A 19,027-nucleotide genomic window follows, 5' to 3' on the forward strand; every position below is an offset into this window, starting at 1 on the left:
GTTTGCTTTTATTTATTTATGGTCACAAGTAACACCAGGAAACTTGGTTGTGGGGTGGAACAAACAACCCATTAAATTTGATGAAGATCAGGATCCAGGTCAACATCTCAATGGAGGGTAATTTGTTTTTAAATCATGCATGGAGGTGCAATATTAAAGGATTATTAACCGAGTGGGAAGTCTGTACAGGAAAATATCAGACCAAGGTGTTGACAGTAAATGAAAAATACAGAGATCTGATATTCTTGTACAGACCGAGCAAGCGAGGATTTTGTGGGCATTTGAATTTTATATTGAAAAGCCCATGTGGTGGACATTTTGCATTATATCTCAATCAAAAGTGCTTCAATCACTCAAATTTTTCTGTTATGGATTTACCTACACCACCAAAATCGGATGGAGGTTTCAATTTTATGCCTGTTTGTCTGTCTTCCAGTTATCAGTCGGAAACCAAGTGCCAAAAAGCAATGACAAATTGTGCATCACCTAGATAACCAATGTTCTGATAAAATGATTTGAAAAAGAATTTAGAAACCAAAATTTTGGGAAAAAACCCCCCCCAAAACCTGCCGATACCACAAAAAAAACTTTGATTCAAGTACATGAACTAAATACATACTCCTGACATTTGATCACATTTAATTTAGTTTATGAAAATTCACTTCTAACAGGACTTTGACCTTGAACATTTTTTACAAGGTAAATTTTTGTGGAATTGGAAACTAGTGCTGGTGAAGGTTTGTTCTCTACGTGCCCGGTGCTCTTGTGTCTACTTGTCTTTATTCGTGTGTGGTTTGTTTTCTGTTGGCGTCTATACTTATGTTTATTGTGCGTATGAGCAAAGAGAGTCAAACTCCTTGTATGTGCATTCATACTTGGCCAATTAAATCTGATTCTGCTTCTTCCATGTGCTTTACCAGAGGTTTTGATACGGGTGGTGAAAAACTGAGCATCATGTATTGTACAACAGTTGTTTTAAAAGGTTACGCAGCAGACTCAAGCTCACATGCTCAAAATGCATGACTCAAGCTTACATTTAGACCTTTGATTTTATCATCCAGCAGTGAACAAAGATCAGAATCCATCTTTGCGTTCCAGGTTTATGTCTCACCTGGGGTCCAGTCTCCAGGGGTGGTGTAGGTGCAGCCGGCTGTGCACTCTGTCTGGCCGTATGCCTCGTACACCTACACACAGACACACAGGAATAATAATACGATTGTATATATGTGAGTGTGTGTGAAGTGCTGATGCTGTGTTTGTGTGTGTGTGTGTATGAGACCTGACAGCCCAGTGCTGCTCTTAGGAATCCCAGGACAGTGGGTGAGGTAGGAGCCGCTCCAGTTATGATCATCCTCAGCCTTCCTCCCAGACTGGCCTGAACACAGACAGGAAGCACTTTAACTTATTTGTGACTTTCCTTTAAACAAAATGCCGACATAATTAAGGAAGATAAGGATGTTCACCTCGGAACCAAGCCCAATGCTGTTATCAGTGCAGCAAAAATGCAGATGAGTGGGTGAGCGCGTGGGTGAGTGAGTTTGTCCAACCCAGCCACCTTATTTGGACAGAAACTAAAAAACTATACATGCTATAATGAGGACCAACTCTGTTGTATCTCGTGAACCTTGATGGTCAGATCAACTGGGGGAAAATAACAAAACAACAATTTTTGCAATATCCCATAGGCACGTCAGCCACCTGATGGGCCGTGGGTGGATGCTGGATGAATGACCAAAAATTACAAACGGGATGTAAGCTGTCTGCCTCCTGACCTTCGGACATGTCGTGTGCTCATCATAAAAAACTGAAGCAAGCAACCATAGGCACAAACATGAAGCCCACTACATGGACAAATACAGGAGGAAATACACACCAGAACAAGAAAGTAAAAGCAGAATTAAAGAATGATAGAACATGGACCTGGAAATGATACCACAACAACTTTTCGTCTGTACTGCAAATTAGTGACAGCTAACTCGAAACGCAATGTTTCAAAGCCTTTCCAATACCCGTGTTTCAAAACATTGTTCTGGTGTCTGTATCAAAAGGATGACAGGAAGGTCGATGCTGAAATGGGCCTCATTGCATCACTAAGTGTGTTGAAACAAATGTTTTGTAACCATTCACTTTGTCCCATCTAGTGTTGAAACATAATAAATCACAAGTTAATGTTAGGCTTTGTTCATATTGCATTTTTATTTTTGGACATATGTCAATTTGTCAGGAAATACATTGAAATGAAGGATTTTAACATCTATATATTGTACTTATGCAGTTTTGGAGGTCAGAGGTTGAAGGATAGAATATGAATTGTGGTTAACTTAATCTTGGAGGAGCCAAGGGTTTTAGATCCAGCACCCTGTAACTTGAGTTCATCATATTTTAGAATCAGTATTTCTCAACAAAAAATATGGATCTAACTATAGCCCCGGAAATGGAAAGTTAAAATATGCTGTACCTGAATCTTACTGAAGAAGATTTTGTCCCAGATGCTGTCGCTGCGTATGATCCCGCTGCTGAGTTCAGCACTTTTTCTCTTTGCAGCAAAGTTGAGCAGCCGACGTTTTAGCGGGGTATTAGCTTGACTGAAGATCTGCAGAAAAAACAAAAATGAAATGGGGATTCTTCAGTGTAAACCATTTGAAACGCATTTTCTATTGCAGAGACATTATTTCACTCTTTGTTCATGTGTCATAAAATGTGGTGTCACAACAACTATTGAAATTTTTGAATCACAAATTCTAATTAGAATGAACAGCAACAGTTTCCATGTGTGTTCCACTCACCTTGTCATACATACGGTTGAGCAGTCGAGGCACAACGGGGAAAATCGTTGGCCGCAGGGCCTTCATGTCATCTGAAAGGAGACGGATGTCTCCCTGGTAGAACCCAATCCGTCCACCGTGGCAGTAGACCACACACTACACACAGACACACAACAAAGTGCTTTGGTAAGCTGCAAACTGTTAGCTATCAAAGATCATTAGTACATAAATACCGGAAGGGTGTCATCATAGAGTTTTTAAATATTTGCCTCGAAACATTAAGCTCCTTCCAAACTGTAGGATTAGCATTCTGAATTACAACTACAATATTTCTAAAGGGGGCTAGAAGTTATAATTCTTTTCACTGTAGATTAATCTGTCAACTGTAATTTCATTGAATCAGTCTATAAAATGTCATGTAACAAAGGAATATGACAATTTCATGAAAACAAATCTGATCCAAATGAGATTACAGAAGAGAAGAGAACAGAAGAGACATTACAGCATTATGATATGCTTACCCCATAAAACCAAGTAGAGCAAAAACCAATCAATAATTTTTATGAAATACCGAATGACTAGAAATGGCTTTCAAGAATTGCTAATCAATTGGAAATGGTTTCTGATTGGTCAGAACTGAATACTGATGTGTCTTGGCAAATTATGGTGAGTAGTTTTGATACAAGTACTAATAAGTATTAGTATTAATAATGAGTACTGGTACTGACACTGGTATAAATCTTAATGCCCATCAGTACCCGTGATATATTTGGAAAAATAGTAAGCGTTAATATATATATATATATATATATATATATATATATATATATATATATATATATATATATATATATATTTGAGAACAGAGATTAATAAAAACCAACTACTACTACTACTATGACAACTAATAATAATATTGCCATCTATGTGGGAGTTGTTTGAGACCTGGAGGCTATATGAGTTAGGGCCCAATCATGTGGTCAAAAAAGGAAAAAGAAAGAAAAGAAAAAAAAACTGATAGAATGAAAACACTGACTTGCTGAATGTAGTGCACTTAACTTGGATTCTTCACTTCTTGGTTATTTTTTTAATTATTTTTTAAGTCATTGGTACGGTTGCTGGGAAATGCCATTAAAATTACAAAGTTCTAAACACTTTTACAAATACAAAGCACTTTTACAAATGCAAAATTTGTAAAAGTGGTTAAACATTTGTAAAAGTGTTTTGCGTTTGTAAAAGTGTTTAGAATTTTGTAATTTTGACTTGAACTTCCCAGCCACCGTACATTGCTCATGATCACTGGGCTCAAATGTATGTGGTTGATTCCTTCCTTGCTTCTTTGACAATTCCTTGTAGTGCTTTGTTTTGTTTTACTTTAGAACAACCAAAGCAGATGGTTTCCCTGTTAAGCCTGATCTGCTTAAGGTTTCTTCCTGGAATCCAGAAACACCAGAGGGAGTTTTTTTCCCCCACTTAGCACAGTTGCCATTGTGCTTGCTCAGGGGGAGTATGGTTTAAATCCTACGTGTGTGTAGTGCTTTGGGGAAATGTACAGTATGTAGTGTTTCAGCACTGTATATGTGTTTAAATTTAAACATTTTAATTGAAACTAGATGTGTGGCTGGTGGTGGTTTAGTCAATATGGTCAGAAATTCTCTGAGGAACGTTTCCAGCACCTGATTAAATTTATACCATGAAGCAGTCTCATAGGCAAACGTGCATTCAATCCCATTAAATCAAACCAAAATGCAGCACCCCTTCCTGAGTTTGAAGTAATCTGAGAACACGGTGGAGAAGACTCCCCTGTATCATACGTGAGCGTGGTGTGTATGAGATGAACGGCTGCGTTTGCACTGTAATGTGGCTGCTCGCTGGGGGAAGTTAGGTGGTTTCCTGTGTCTGATGCTCATGCCGTCAACAACGATTGCTGCAGGCTAGCAACCAGGTTTGTCTGAGCTGATGATTCATGTGCACATGACACACAGATCCGTTTGAATGACAGCACACATTGTAAATGCTTGGTTTTAAAGCCATGAAATAATGAGGATTTAATTTTTCAATTAAAAAAAAAAAATGCAGTTGCAGATTTGTATACCAGAAACAGAAGCGTGTCGAGGCGACACAGAGAGCTGTTGACTGACAGAATTTGGCTTAAAGGCACCTCGATAAAAACATCCTCCACTAATTGACAATTTGTCAGACTTCTGAGGCACTGACTGTCAGTGGTGTGAAAACCTCAATGAGATCCGCTGGCATGAAGCTATACTTCACCACAACTGAATGTTAATAGCAGTATATCAACACTGGCTTCAAAATGAACCACTTTAGGGGTGTGTGTGTGTGTGTGTGTGTGTGTGTGTGTGTGCAGGCCTCCAGGCAGCAGTACTTGTACAGAAGTGCATATAAAATGTGCTGAAATAATCCCTTGGGGTTTCTATATGTTCTTTTTTAGTCTTTTTCATTACGTTCAAGGATGTAATGAAATCATCTGCGTTTATTTAATTGTCTGTTTGTCTTTTAGCAGAATTACATCAAAACTACTGCCTGGATTTTCATGAAATTTTCAGCACGGATAGATATTAGGTCATGGAAGACTCCATTAAATTTTGGAGGTGATCCAGATCAAAGGCTTGAGAACTTTTTATTTGTACTTCAACAGCAGTACTAATGAAAGTAGGTGTAGAGCCGTTAACCACAGCGATGACATATCCTGCTTTCATGCAGGACTGCAGTTCTTGTTTGATATTGCACTGTAGCCACTGGTTGACAGTTATCTAAAGAGACAAATGTAAATAATCCAGTTTATTTAACATGGTTTACTTTTTTGATCTGACTTGCACATTCTCAAACTCTGTCACTTCTTTAACCTTTTAAAATGCATGGCCCAAGCAGAGGGTCACCCCTTTGAGTCTGGTCTGCTTGAGGTTTCTTCCTCAGAGGGAGTTTTTCCTTACCACTGTTGCTCTGGGGGTTGGTAAGGTTGACCTTAGCTGTGTGCAGCGCCTTGAGGCAACTCTGTTGTGATTTGGTGCTATATAAAGGAAAATATAAAGGAAATAAAAAAAAAACTTTCTGATCACATATAACTGACAGTCAAGTCCAGAATATAGACAGTAGCAACACAATTTTGGGAATTTTTCCTCTGTGCTTGGCCACAAAGAAGTTGCAATGAAACAATCAAGATGTGATTGTGTGCTTGTGCAAAAATTACAGCAACTTTCAATTTTGACACCTGTACAAACTGAAATTGACCTTTGTCACCATTCTTGCTGTTTTTACCCCATAACTTCATAGCATTCAGTTACAGATAGTCCAAACTACACCTTTTTGGAATCTTTGTGATCAGACAAATAATGTGGTACTAGCGTGTTGCCTGTGGGGATCCATGGGCTCTAGATTGGGTAGTGTTTATAAAATAGGTAGCTGACATTTTTCAAGGGTGGTAATGAATTAAGCAATGAGTTTGAATGGTGTATGAGTCCAGAATGTTTTTAGAACCTTACACCTCACCAAATTTTAGAAGAGGAACTCAACCCTTTTATTTCCTGTTATTTATGTAATTTTAAATGTTAATTTATTGTATTAATGTATTTATAAATTGTTTAGGTTGTTTTCATATACACACTATTATTATTATTATTTTGTTATGACTTCTATTTTGTCATTTTGTTTTAATATAAAGATGATTTACTCCCCCTGCTGGGAAAGCAATAAGAGTCCAAAATGTAATTAGCAACGTTAGCTAATATTCGTAGCGTCTCCAAAACTATTAGTCCTATCAGTGTTCTGTTTTGGCGCCATTCATCCTTGAACCTAAATACATAGGCATAAACACCAGCAAATGTCAGCTGTGCTATGTTTGCCCCTGATTGAAGTAGCACGCACGCGCACACGAACACACACACGCACGCACAGCTGCTGTAAGCAGGTGGTTTTAATTTGACAAAGACAGTGGCTGAAGACATTGAAACCACTAAACATTTCACTCATGGTACCAACAAGAAACTTAAGTCACTCCTGGTAACAGCAACACGAGACTTATCTAGACCGACCAACCAATTGAGCTACACAATAAATCAATAAAACTAACAACACTGCTAAACTAACATAAACCACAATAACAACATTTAAAGCCTCAAAACACCAAACTCCGACAGTGCATTTCAGGTCAGCATCCATTGTTTATTGGTTAGCTAAAATGACTCATTTCTCCAAAAATATTTGTCCTATCAACTTTGTTTTTGCAGTGTTCATCCTTGACCCAAAATACATAAGCATGCCAAATGACAGCTCTCCCCGGTTTTTATATGATCGAGGCCATACACACGTGTGAGAAGACACACACACCACACACGCCACTTCGCTATTATAATATATGATTGCCTATCTTTTAATTTTGATCCCTGTGTAATTCTTCAATTGACCTCTACCTATTGAAAATTCAAGTGGCCAATTGTTTTTTTTCAAAAGAGTAATGTCTAAGGATTATGTGTGCCAATTTTGGTGCTTGTTTCCATAAATGAACAATTGTTACAGTTATCTGCTCCACTATAACCGTGCAGGAAGGAGACTAGTGAGTAAAGCCACCAAGACATTTGTGACAGAAGGAGTTATGGGCTTGTGGTGATTGTGTTTGTAGGAACTGTGCACAGTGCAACTTTTTTCCTAATGTATAATCAGTTTTAGATATTCATGGTGGAGTCAGACAGACAGGGTTTTCTTAAAAAGAAGATGTGAAAGTTCAGCTACAGTGTGACACAGGGCAAATGGGAGGTTCTAAATGAGAACTGATGTTTTCTTGTGAAAATGATTCGCTTTTCCCTCCACTATGATTGTGCAACAAACAAAAGCTGCGCAGTTTCTCCATCCTAGCTGTAGAAGCCTGTAACTTCTTTTGAGTTGTCATGGGTATTCTGGTGCCTTCCATCACTCATATTATTATTGTATGGTCATTAACTTTCATTGCTCGATTGATTGAAGTTTAGTTAAAAATAAAATAAACTCTTACAAACAAATGAACATTGGTGAAAAATATTCACAGAAAATGAAAAGCATAAAGTAAAAGAAATGGTCAAACACTTTCCATATTCGAAAAGGAGTGAGACATATAGAAGTTGTTTATTTCCCACCCCTATACACTCAAAAAACTCATTGGAATGGATTCCATCTAATAAATATAATTTATGTAGTCCCAACTCAATTAACATAACATAACAGGACATAACAGGAATCCGCAGATTCCGCAGATCGTTTCTCCCGGCTGTTGTCAGACTGTACAATGATCAATGCTAGTACTGTGGTAACCATAGCAACCAGGACAATAATCATGTCACTAGCTGCTGTATTTATTAGTGCAATAATTTAACTTTTGGTGCACTCAAGTCACTTTACATATATTACACTACATATTACATATATATATATTACTTATATTTTGACCTGCCCATATTGTAAATATCAGAGTAACTTGTCGTACATTTCACGCTGAAGTAATTTTACCTGATCACTCTCACACCCCGACAGTGTATATCATCCCGGCAGTGCAGCATTGAATTGAACAATGGTAGCCTCAGCTTTACCCGGCACTCAGTGCTTTTTTTAGTTCTTGTTTTAAAGATGTTTGTTAGTTTTATTGCATGCCCTTCTGTCTACTCCTACTGTTCTACGCTGCAATGTGACACTGAAATTTCCCCATTGAGGGATGAATAAAGGCTTTTCTTATCTTATCTTAAATTACATTATCTTGCATGGATGGGTTTTATTTGAGTTGGGGGCTACATATATTTTACATGGAAATCCTGCACATAACTGAACTGAGTTCATCCAAAGAGCCATTTTTTGAGTGCATAAGCCTTTCATTAATACTTATCCAGCATCCTTATCAATACTATTATTATAATACTATTTCATTTCCCTTAGTTAATTTAAATATAACAGTTATTACTTTTTATCTTTGCAAATCAAAACTATAAATTCATTATTGCACAGCACCAGCACATGTTCCCAGATTTGACCTTGAATTAAAGTGAATGTTGACACTTCAAGTTCATCTGGACTGTCATGATTTGATGTCATTGTGTTGGTATGCAAAGAAAAAACTGCCCAATTTTTTTTTTTGTCAATGTCCAAATACTTATTCAGCAAACACATTACGTAAAAGCAGCATTGTATTTTTGTTGAGGTTTAATGCGGCCACAATGTTATTCTGTAGAGTCCCAGTAATGCTGCTACGATGTCGACAATGGAGCAAAGGTGGAAGAGTGGTTAGACATTTGAGTGATGTATGAGGGCTCCTCAGTTCAATCCTGGGTGGGGGCATGACTTTTAAGGTTCATGGCTTTCAACACACAATTGTGTTATAATAACCAAGTGGCCTCTGTGTGTGTGTGTGTGTGTGTATGGCTTCAATCACAAAGAAACAGGGAAAACTGACATTTGCTGTTTGGTATGCCTATGAATTTGGGTCAAGGATGACCGCTGCGAAAATGTTAAGTTGATAGCACTAATATTTTTGGAGAAGTTAGGAATATTAGCTAACAGCCGTGAACAATGGGCATTGTGCTGCTATACACCATGGGAGTTCAGAGTTTTATATTGTTATTGTGGTTCATGTTAGTTAACAGTGTTGTTAGTGTTAGTGTTACTGATTATATTGTTTGTAGTTCAGTGGTTTAGTCAGTTTAGTTAAGTGTCATGTTTCCATTACCATGAGGTCAGAAGTGCATTGCGATTGTCTTCTGCCATTGTCTCTGTTTGTGGGTGTGTACAAATAAAAACACTGCTTGGGACAGAATGCAGAAAAGAAAACAGCTCTGGCTTGGTTTTCATTCTTCTGTGCAGCTCGCCACAATATATTAAAAGCAAAGTGGCATCTGTGTACATGTATGCGTGCGTGCATGTGCATAACTTTGATCATGGACAAAATGGGGAGAGCTGACATTTGCTGTTTGGTACGCTTATGTATTTTGGGTCAGGTATGAATGCTGCCAAAACGGAATGTTGATAAGGACTAATATTTTTGGAGAAACTACGGATATGAGCGAATAACACTGAACAATGGACATTGATAATTACATTCTGGACTCACATGCCATTCTGCAGGGGTGGTGGCCAAGTGGTTAATGCGCTTGGTTTCAGTTCAGAAGGTTCCGGGTTCAAATCCCACCCCTGCCACATTTCTCCATGTAATGTGGAGTTGCGTCAGGAAGGGCATCCGGTGTAAAACTTGTGCCAATTCAACATGCAGATCCACCTTGGATTTGCTGTGGTGACCCCAAGTGCAAACAAGGGAGCAGCCGAAGGGACTTACTTTTACTATTAAAAGCGAAGTGGCACCTGTGTATGTGTGCGTGCAAGATTTTATTTAGTAAGTTCAATGTAAGTACATAATATAACTGTAAATATGTTAAAAATGCATGAATGACATATATATTGCCCTCCATCCACACCCACTCTGTATTTCTCTTAATTTCTTCTCCACACACATTAATGTCAAACACCTGCCCTTATCAGACCTTGCTTCCTTCCTCCGCCCTTGCACTTTTTCATTTCTCCCTCTATGAAACTCACAAACATGTGACGTACCTCGATGAGTCTCTCAAACATGTGAGCCAGGGGCAGGAAGGAAATGAGGCAATCATCCTGGTTTGGGAAAATTACTTTCTGCAGGAGACAAAAAGAACAACCCAATAAAAATAGAGAGGAAAAAAGCCCCCACCATCATAATAAATCTAGTGTGGTGAGTCGTAACAACATCAGGAGGCTTCAGATCAGTGATAATTAAAGATTTTCCGACACTGAGGGAAATCGCCACTTACGTCTGTCACTTTGAGGAAACCTGAGAAATCCGCCACCACATTCCCGTGAGTGAGCATCACTCCCTTTGGGTTTCCTGTGTACAAAGACTGAAAATTAGTGCCAGAATCAAATTAATTAAATGCCCCCTCAGATGCCAGTGGATGAGCTGGTGGTTCAAGGGGACATAACAGGAATCAGACAAGAAATCACATGCTCAGTTTGTCAGAATTTCCTACACCCACATCACGCCAGAGGCAGACGAGGGCCAACCGGAGTAACAACTGAGTACATGTGCTTGGCAAGAAGATCACAAAAGTGGGGGAGGGCAAGGAAAAAAGTAATTTTAATCCATCTCTCAGGTGAGTTTGACATTAAGGGTTTATTCATGTTTAAACAGTCATGGACACAGTTGGTCAACTATGTTTGACTTCTGTGATGTAAAGCTCCAAGTAAAAAAACAAATTCACAGAAAGTCCGATTGGGATGGACTGGATTAGACCATTTAAAAAAGGACAGGCAGCAAAACGGTAATTCAGAGTTAGGCACCAGTTTGTGCAGAAGCCACATGTCTCTCGCCGGGTTTCCATTCCAGATTAGTGTAAAGGTTAAACCATATTTTCAGAATGTCAACAAAACATTATAACAAAATGGCAGCGTTTCCATGAAGAGATGGAATGTGCCTGCTCATGATGACTGCCATTCAAGCGAGGCTCTTGAGAAAAGTGTAACCAACGGAATGTTACGTCCAGCAAAATATTGCAATATCATTTTTTTAATCCAAGATTGTGATGTCATCTCTGATAGTTTAACAAGCTCTCCGACTCCACTCCATCTACAAGCACCGTGTTGCATATTTTATAAGCTATGTGACACTTTCTGTACATCATGTGACCTGTAGTAGCATAAAAAGTGTTTCCATTCCACCAAATCACCTGAAAAATTACCTCATGTGAGCATAAAAACTTTTTTTGTGATACTTGTATGTGTGATATGCATGTGTATATATATATACACACACATACATATTCTATTTCTACCTTATATTTTATGTCTTGTACTGTCACAAGTATTATTATTATTGCTTATCCTTGCACACGCTGTTTGATGAGCATTTTCCTCTACTTGCACCGACCTTGTGAATTTCTCGTCTGTGAGATCAATAAAGTTTATCTTTATCTTTACTTGAGAATATTTTTGAAATATACGTGTTTCCATTAAGCATATATTCAATTCACTACTTATATTTCATATTTGCACAATTTGGAGGATGCAAACCCACCAAATGTTGCACCAGCCTCCCCCAGATGAGCCAACTAGTCACTTTGGATCACAAGTAATTCCTTCCCTCATTTTCTACATCCTCACTTATTCCAATTAATGCTCACTGGGGAGCTCGAGCCTATCGCAGCAGTCACTGGACAAGAGACGGGGTACACCCTGGACTGGACGGCAGTCTACTGCAGGACCAACACATATATGTGAGCTCAAACGTTTACATACCCCAGCAGAATTTTCTTTTTGGCCATTTTTCAGAGTATGAATGACAACACAAAAACTTTTTTCTCACTCATGGTTAGTGGTTGGTGAAGTCATTTATTGCCAAACAACTGTGTTTACCCTTTTTAAATCATAATGACAACAGGAACTACCCAAATGACCCTGATCAAAAATTTACATACCCCCGTTCTTAATACCATGTATTGGCCCCTTTAACATCAATGACAGCAATGACAAGGAGTCTTTTGTGGTAGTTGTGGATGAGGCTCTCTGATGGTAAAGCTGACAATGAATATGTCTTGGACTTTATTTACATCAACTATGAAGAAATACAAACAGTATGGCACTCTATGGTAAATCTGCATGGAGTCGACATTTTAAATGTACTAAAATAGGCTGCATTTTATATAGCGCTTTTCCATTTGCATTAGACACTCAAAGCGCTTTACAATAATGCCTCACATTCACCCCAGTGCTGCCATGCAAGGCGCTCACGACACACCGGGAACAATTAGGGAATTAATGACCTTGCCCAGGGGCCCTTAGTGATTTTGTGGTAAGGCTGGGATTCGAACCAAAGATCCTCTGGTCTTAAGCCCAACACTTAACCACTAGACCATCATCTCCCACACTGAAAAAAGTGAAACATCAGTGCACTTCAAAGTATTTATTTACATCGGTCCAATGGAAATTGTGGTTTCCAGTTTACATCACAAATCATAAATATACATTGTGAAAAACTAAAAAAATTAGCTTTAACAAATTACATCAATTTTTAAAGTTGATCCAAAGTATCATTTTTTCAGTGCACTCAGTTCTCAAAAACTAAGTGACTATGCAAGAAGGAGAAGAGTGAGGAAAGCCACCAAGACACCCAGACAACCCAGAAGTTCTAGGCTTATGTGGCTGTGATTGGAGAAATTGTTAAATTTGTATCCCCAGTTCTACAGCTTCATGATGAAGTGGTATAGAGGAGGATTTTCTTTTAAAAAAAAAAACAACTAAAAAAAGACCTGAAAGTTCAGCTTCAAATTGCCAGAAGGTACAACTGAGATGCAAGCCTTGATTTAATCTGTTTTGATGAAAGAAAATCCTTCTCCACTCTGAATTCTTATTAACTGCTGTGTCAGAAGATTATTCTGCTGGTTTCATCTGGACATGTGGTTTACTTTAAAAGCGGGCACTTAAAGAAAGTCTTCCCTTTTTACAGGCGTGTCTCATCTGACTCACTTGGCACTGAACAGTGTTGTTCGGGTTCAAAAGAGGACGTGTCAACATGATGGAGTTCTCAAGAAATGCAAATGTGGAAAACGAAACCACCAGGTGGCAGCCTTTCCAACAGATTTGTGGGCTCTGAACATAAGATTGTTTTCATGTGGCACAGCTGGAGTCATGGGTAAACAGACATGAGTGTGTCCTTAGATGACCTGACTTTCTGTCGCTGCTCTGCTGCCGTCACTGAGGTAAACACACCCATAAAACAGTTGCAGTTCTTTTCGTTTACCAAAAACATGTACCAGTTAAATTAACCGGGCCTGCTTTGTTGTGTCCCTCATGAGGTGTTTTCAAGCATCACAAGTATTCATGTATGAACAGGAATAACAACATACTAGCAACAGTGTTTGCCACAGGCGACTTAAGTGTGACTTTCTTTGTGCCAAAATGAGGTGGTAAACTGTTAATACCTGTAGTTCCACTGGTGAAGCATACAATCGACAGGTCTTCTGGTGCTGGTGGCTGTGGAGGAAAAAAACAAAACATTAGATTAAAAACAACTTTATTGATCCCTTGGGAAGAATACCTCAGGGAAATTGAGCTTCCAGCAGCATTGTATTGCAGCACACAGGGTAAGAAGCACACAGAGTATCAAAAGTGAATGGAAACACGAAAAACAGTTTGCAATCTAAATACCAGACATACTAATACAATAACATGCTTTTGGAGGGCGGTATGCATTTTCAGAGGCCCGACGTTCACGCCTAGTCACCTAAAATGACAGCTATTCGCCGAGTTAGACGAGGGCGAATAGCTGTCATTGCGGGCGACTGGCAGTGAACGGAGGGATGCAGAAAATGCATGCCGCACGACAACAGCATGTTATTTGCATTATTATCACTTTTTACTGAGATACACAACATGTAACGCGTACATAAAAAGTTGGCTCACTTAACTTCTGCCGCCTGGCGCGCGCGCTGCTGTTGAAATTCAGCAGTGCGCCCTCATCAAGCTGGGTGCTTTAGTTGCTATTCATTGTTGACCTATCCATGAGAAAATCATCCGGAATATCCATATTGGGACCAAAACACACTTCTCGCCTTTTAATCTTTTCCTCTGAGGACAGTTTTTTTTTCCCCCTCTCTGGACAGTTCTTGGGCTGCGCGCGCGCTATGACATCATTTGTTTACACACAGCGGGCGGGTATAGCCAGATACTGTCGACGTAAATCTACGATACCGGCCTAGCAACGCACCGGTAAAGTGATAATAATGATCAATACTGGTTTACTGGCTACGACTAGTCCTCTCATTCCCGACCTCTGCCTTCCTGTTACTCCCCCCCGCCCCCCCAGAGTGAGGAGTTGTACAGTAGAGATGGGCGGATCGATCCTAATATCGATAATATCAATACCAACGCTGGTATTGATATTGAACGATCCTCGTGTAAAAAGATCGATACTCAAGCTTTTTTTCTCTCCCGCACGCACTGACTGCTGCACACGCAGATTCATCAAAGTCTACTGTCTGTCTGTAAGAGCAGCGCTGAGCTGTGTCACACAACACGGAGCAGCGCATCCTTGTATTGTGGTTTGTCAGCCCTCTCCCTCAGGAGATTTTGTTTTAAGTTGTGTTGAGTGATATTTTTTAAACAAAAATGTTGATTGTGATAATAAAGTATTTTGTTGTCACATACAATGTTTGGCGAAATTCTATCCTAGGTCTTTTGGATCCTTTGGATCTATGAAGCTTAAATATGAAAAAGTATCAGTATCAGTATTGATATTGGCGATACTGGGCCTGTATTTACTTGGTATTGGATCAATACCAAAATTCCTGGTATCGCCCACCTCTATTGTACAGTTGAACAAACATAATTTTCCTCAGCATCAGGTTGCACAAACATGCACAGCTGCAGAATAGAGAATGATTTATGTTGACACAAATGGCATGGTTGCGTTTTCATGGCCAGTAAAGCCAGATGTCCCATTAGTTTCAAAGAGACGACAACAGAAAACTGCTCCACCGTGAGTTGTGAAAGCAGCACCCACCCGCACACTGTGAAGGAACGTGCCATCAAAGGCCTTCAACTCTGCAAGAGCAAACCGGATGCTGATTTATCTTCAAGATCTACAGGAATGACTTGTGTGAAACAGACAAATTGAGACATAACATCACAGAGATGGTGATTTGTGAAGTAACAATGAGAGCAAGAGCTTCCTGTATTTACATTGTGCAAAACCCCAAAGCACAGTTGCATCTTTTGAATTATCACCCGTGTAATTAGCACGGCAGAGTTAATGCACCCTGCGTCAGATTTTACACTCTGCTGCTGCAGTTGACAGCAGTTCTGCTCTAACAACTGGAATGGCGAATTTCCTGAAATCAACATGTGAACGCAGCAAAAATGACGACTTCCTCAAAAGGGACCCAAATGCAACCACTCATGCCAGATTTAATGATCTCGGTTTATAATGAAGTCAAGCAAAACGTACATTGTTTTTTTTTTTTCTTTCTTTTCTTTTGTTTGTTTGTGTTTTGTTAAGCATATGTGTGCCTAATAAATTCAAATTCAAAATATTTTGTATTTCTAGCTGACATTTTTGATTTTTAACTGTCATGGATGTTGGCACAGTGGTGTGGAAAATGGAGTTTCACTGCAAAATCTGTCCCTCTCAAAATAAGACAAATAATCTGAAATCTAGCAAAACTGTCTTGTATAAAAAATAAAAAAAAAAGCCAACGGGGAAAGGAAATTTACTTGGTTAGAATTCTCAAAACTAGCAAAATGTCTAGGCACTGAATAATCAAAATGTGCTTTAAAACTAGACAGAATTCTTATTTTAAGATTAGCCTCTGTCTTAAAAGAAGGAAAACAATCTTGTTCCTTTGCTTGGATGATTTGAAATCCATTGCCATTCTTTGTTACTGGTTATAGCTGGAAAAACTTAAGAACAAGTAAGATACATTTTATCAAAATAAGACATTTTTTATGTAAAAGATGGTTACAAGGTTATTTTTCTATTTAGACATAAATTAAGTCAAATTTTCTTTAAACAAGTCTTTTTTTACTTTCTTAGATATTTTTGCAGTGTTGAAGTTACGTGGATTCATTTTTGTCCACATAAAATTTTGCTTGATTTCCTGACATAAGTAATGATGATTTTATAAACAGCCACGTCATCACTGTGTGTGTTCTAAAATATTTGAACTGTGGTTAACAGACCAAGAACAGACAAAAAAAAAAAAAGACAAAAACTCAAAACCCAGACAAGATGTATGCTGAGAAGTAACATCAGATGGAAGAAGCACGCTGTCCTTGTTAACTGAAGTATTACATTGTAGTAGAGGTGGGCGGATCGATCCTAATATCGATACCAACGCTGGTATTGATATTGAACAATCCTCGTGTAAAAAGATCGATACTCGTGCTTTTTTTCTGTCCTGCATGCACTAACTGCTGCGCACGTAGATTCATCAAAGTCTACTCTCTGTAACAGCAGCGCTGCATCACACAACACGGAGCAGCGCACCCTTGTATTGTGGTTTGTCAGCCTTCTCCCTCAGGAGATTTTGTTTTAAGCTGTGTTGAGTGATTTTTTTTTAAACAAAAATGTTGATTGTGATAATATTTTGTTGTCACGTACAATGTTTGGCGAAATTCTATCCTAGGTATTTTGGATCCTTTGGATCTATGAAGTTTAAATATGAAAAAGTATCGGTATCGATATCGGCGATGCTGGGCCTGTATTTACGTGGTATCGGATCAATACCAAAATTCCTGGTATCGCGCACCTCTACATTTTAGGAACTGAAATGCTAGTATATTTATGTAATCTATGATGCATTAATGCAAGTAACTGTACATTTCATTTTTCATTTAAGCAACCGAATTTTGTGCGACCATTTGACATAACTAGATTCAGTAAATGTAGAGTTTGATTTCTTAGTGTGTGCTGAGTTACTATTTTTTTTTAAATATTGATGTCATTAATGATACTGTTTTCTGGAATATACAGTATAAAGCAGTCAAGCCAGCTTCATTTTTTTCTGTAATTCTGTTATTTTTATCCAGTGTTATTAAAAAAAGATTATTTTTCTGTTATTAAAAGTAACTGACAAGTTGGCATTCATTTATCTTGGCAGTGACATACATGTTTCTGGGTTCTCAACCTTTAATATCAAGAGGCGTTTGGGAAGAGCTTGTGCAGTCATGAGGTCGCTGGACCCAGGTGTTTGGTGATGCTAATATCTTTGCAGACAAATGAAGGTCCAAGCCTTCAGGGTCCTGGTGCCCAGGGTTGGGTAGGATTACTTTGAAATGTAATCCAAAAGTAATCAGATTACAAGTAACCCAAATGTATGTACATACATGTAATCCACATGTATTCTTTCAAAGTAATCCTACCCAACCTTGCTGGTGCCTGTGTCTTGATGTATGGTTGTTAGACTTGGATGCTACTAGGTCTGTCTGGAGGATCCTTGGGTAACGCTGGAATGACTTTGTTTCAAATGAGTGGTTACTAAAAGAGACTAAAATAAGGAGTATCACTTGCATTGTGAGAGAGCGTTAGCTATGGCATTTGGCCATGTTGCCCATCTCTCTGTGCACAATCCACCATGTAGATGCCTGCGTGTTAAGGACCCCAACAGCTGGAGAAGGCCAAGGGGATGTCTACATTTCACTCGGCTGTGGCAGATCGATGGTTATTTTAGAGATGTGGGAATGGATCTGTTGTCTGCCTGGGTGGTTCTCATCCAGGACCCAAAGAGGTTCCATGGTATTGTGGATTTGGCAAAGCGTAGCATCAGCATGCTCCCAGACTTGACTTTAGAAGGACTGATACATTTTTTTTTTAATAATTTTGTCTTCTGATATATTAAAAATGATTCAAAATAATGACAGTAGAATGTTTTGGTGTATTTCATAAACTTTGGTAGCAGTAATCGACGAATGGGGCCATTAAAAAAACGTTTTCACATATAAACCACAGATCTGTCAAAATGAAACAATCATCAAAGGTGAGTACAGAACTCACAGGCCTGATGAAGAACAATGTTTTAATATAGGGTTGTAAAAAAGTGAACCGATCCTAAAGTGAAAGACTCATAACAATAAATCCTCCAGATGAAATCAGTACTTACTATAGGTTTTCTGTAGTGCTCTCTGCCCAGAGCCTGCAAGGAAAAACAACAGGCACAGTTGTATTAGGAGGTAATTTGACCCTTTACATGCAATAATGACATCGCAATCAATTCATTAGAGACATTACATTGGTTTTAGTGTGTGTGTGTGTGTGCAATTAATATTTCAATCGGTGAATTTAAAGAATCAAAAATGACATATCGTAGGACAGTATGGCCATAAACTGTGTTCAGTTATCATTGTTTACAAAATTTAAAATGTAATTTAAATTTAAAATGTATGCAAAATTTTAAGTGAATGTGTTTTAGAATAAAAGAAAACAGAAAGTTTAAAGATGTCACTCTGGATTTGTAGGTTTAGTGATGTTTTGTTGAGTACAAACACATTTTGCAAAGATGGTTTGTGTTTCTGTGAAGACACATGGACAGCAAGAAGAGCTGTGTGTGCATAGTTTGCATACTTTAAAGGAGCTGTTAGCCACAGAAAACAATAAGTCAGGATGCTGTTTGACTGCCAGCTCCTGCCCTATAACGTCTTGTGCTGATTGGAATGTCCCGCCCGATATAGTCCTTGTTTGTTTTTACACCTGTGTACCTTTGTACATGTGG

At 38.6% G+C, this 19,027-nt stretch overlaps 1 protein-coding gene across 1 annotated transcript in view; it reads right to left on the minus strand.

The window, feature by feature from the left end:
- Positions 1–19,027, minus strand: part of acsl6 (acyl-CoA synthetase long chain family member 6) — a 138,164-nt gene that overhangs the window by 15,252 nt on the left and 103,885 nt on the right. The window contains exons 8-15 of the mRNA XM_034177985.1: positions 18,419–18,451; positions 13,745–13,796; positions 10,583–10,656; positions 10,350–10,427; positions 2,787–2,921; positions 2,459–2,593; positions 1,280–1,375; positions 1,112–1,184 (exon numbers count right to left, since the gene is read on the minus strand). Coding sequence (XP_034033876.1) covers positions 1,112–1,184; positions 1,280–1,375; positions 2,459–2,593; positions 2,787–2,921; positions 10,350–10,427; positions 10,583–10,656; positions 13,745–13,796; positions 18,419–18,451 — 676 coding nt within the window. The remainder of the gene's footprint in view (positions 1–1,111; positions 1,185–1,279; positions 1,376–2,458; positions 2,594–2,786; positions 2,922–10,349; positions 10,428–10,582; positions 10,657–13,744; positions 13,797–18,418; positions 18,452–19,027) is intronic.

Source organism: Thalassophryne amazonica, chromosome 9 (assembly GCF_902500255.1).
Source record: "Thalassophryne amazonica chromosome 9, fThaAma1.1, whole genome shotgun sequence".
Lineage (NCBI taxonomy): Eukaryota > Metazoa > Chordata > Actinopteri > Batrachoidiformes > Batrachoididae > Thalassophryne > Thalassophryne amazonica.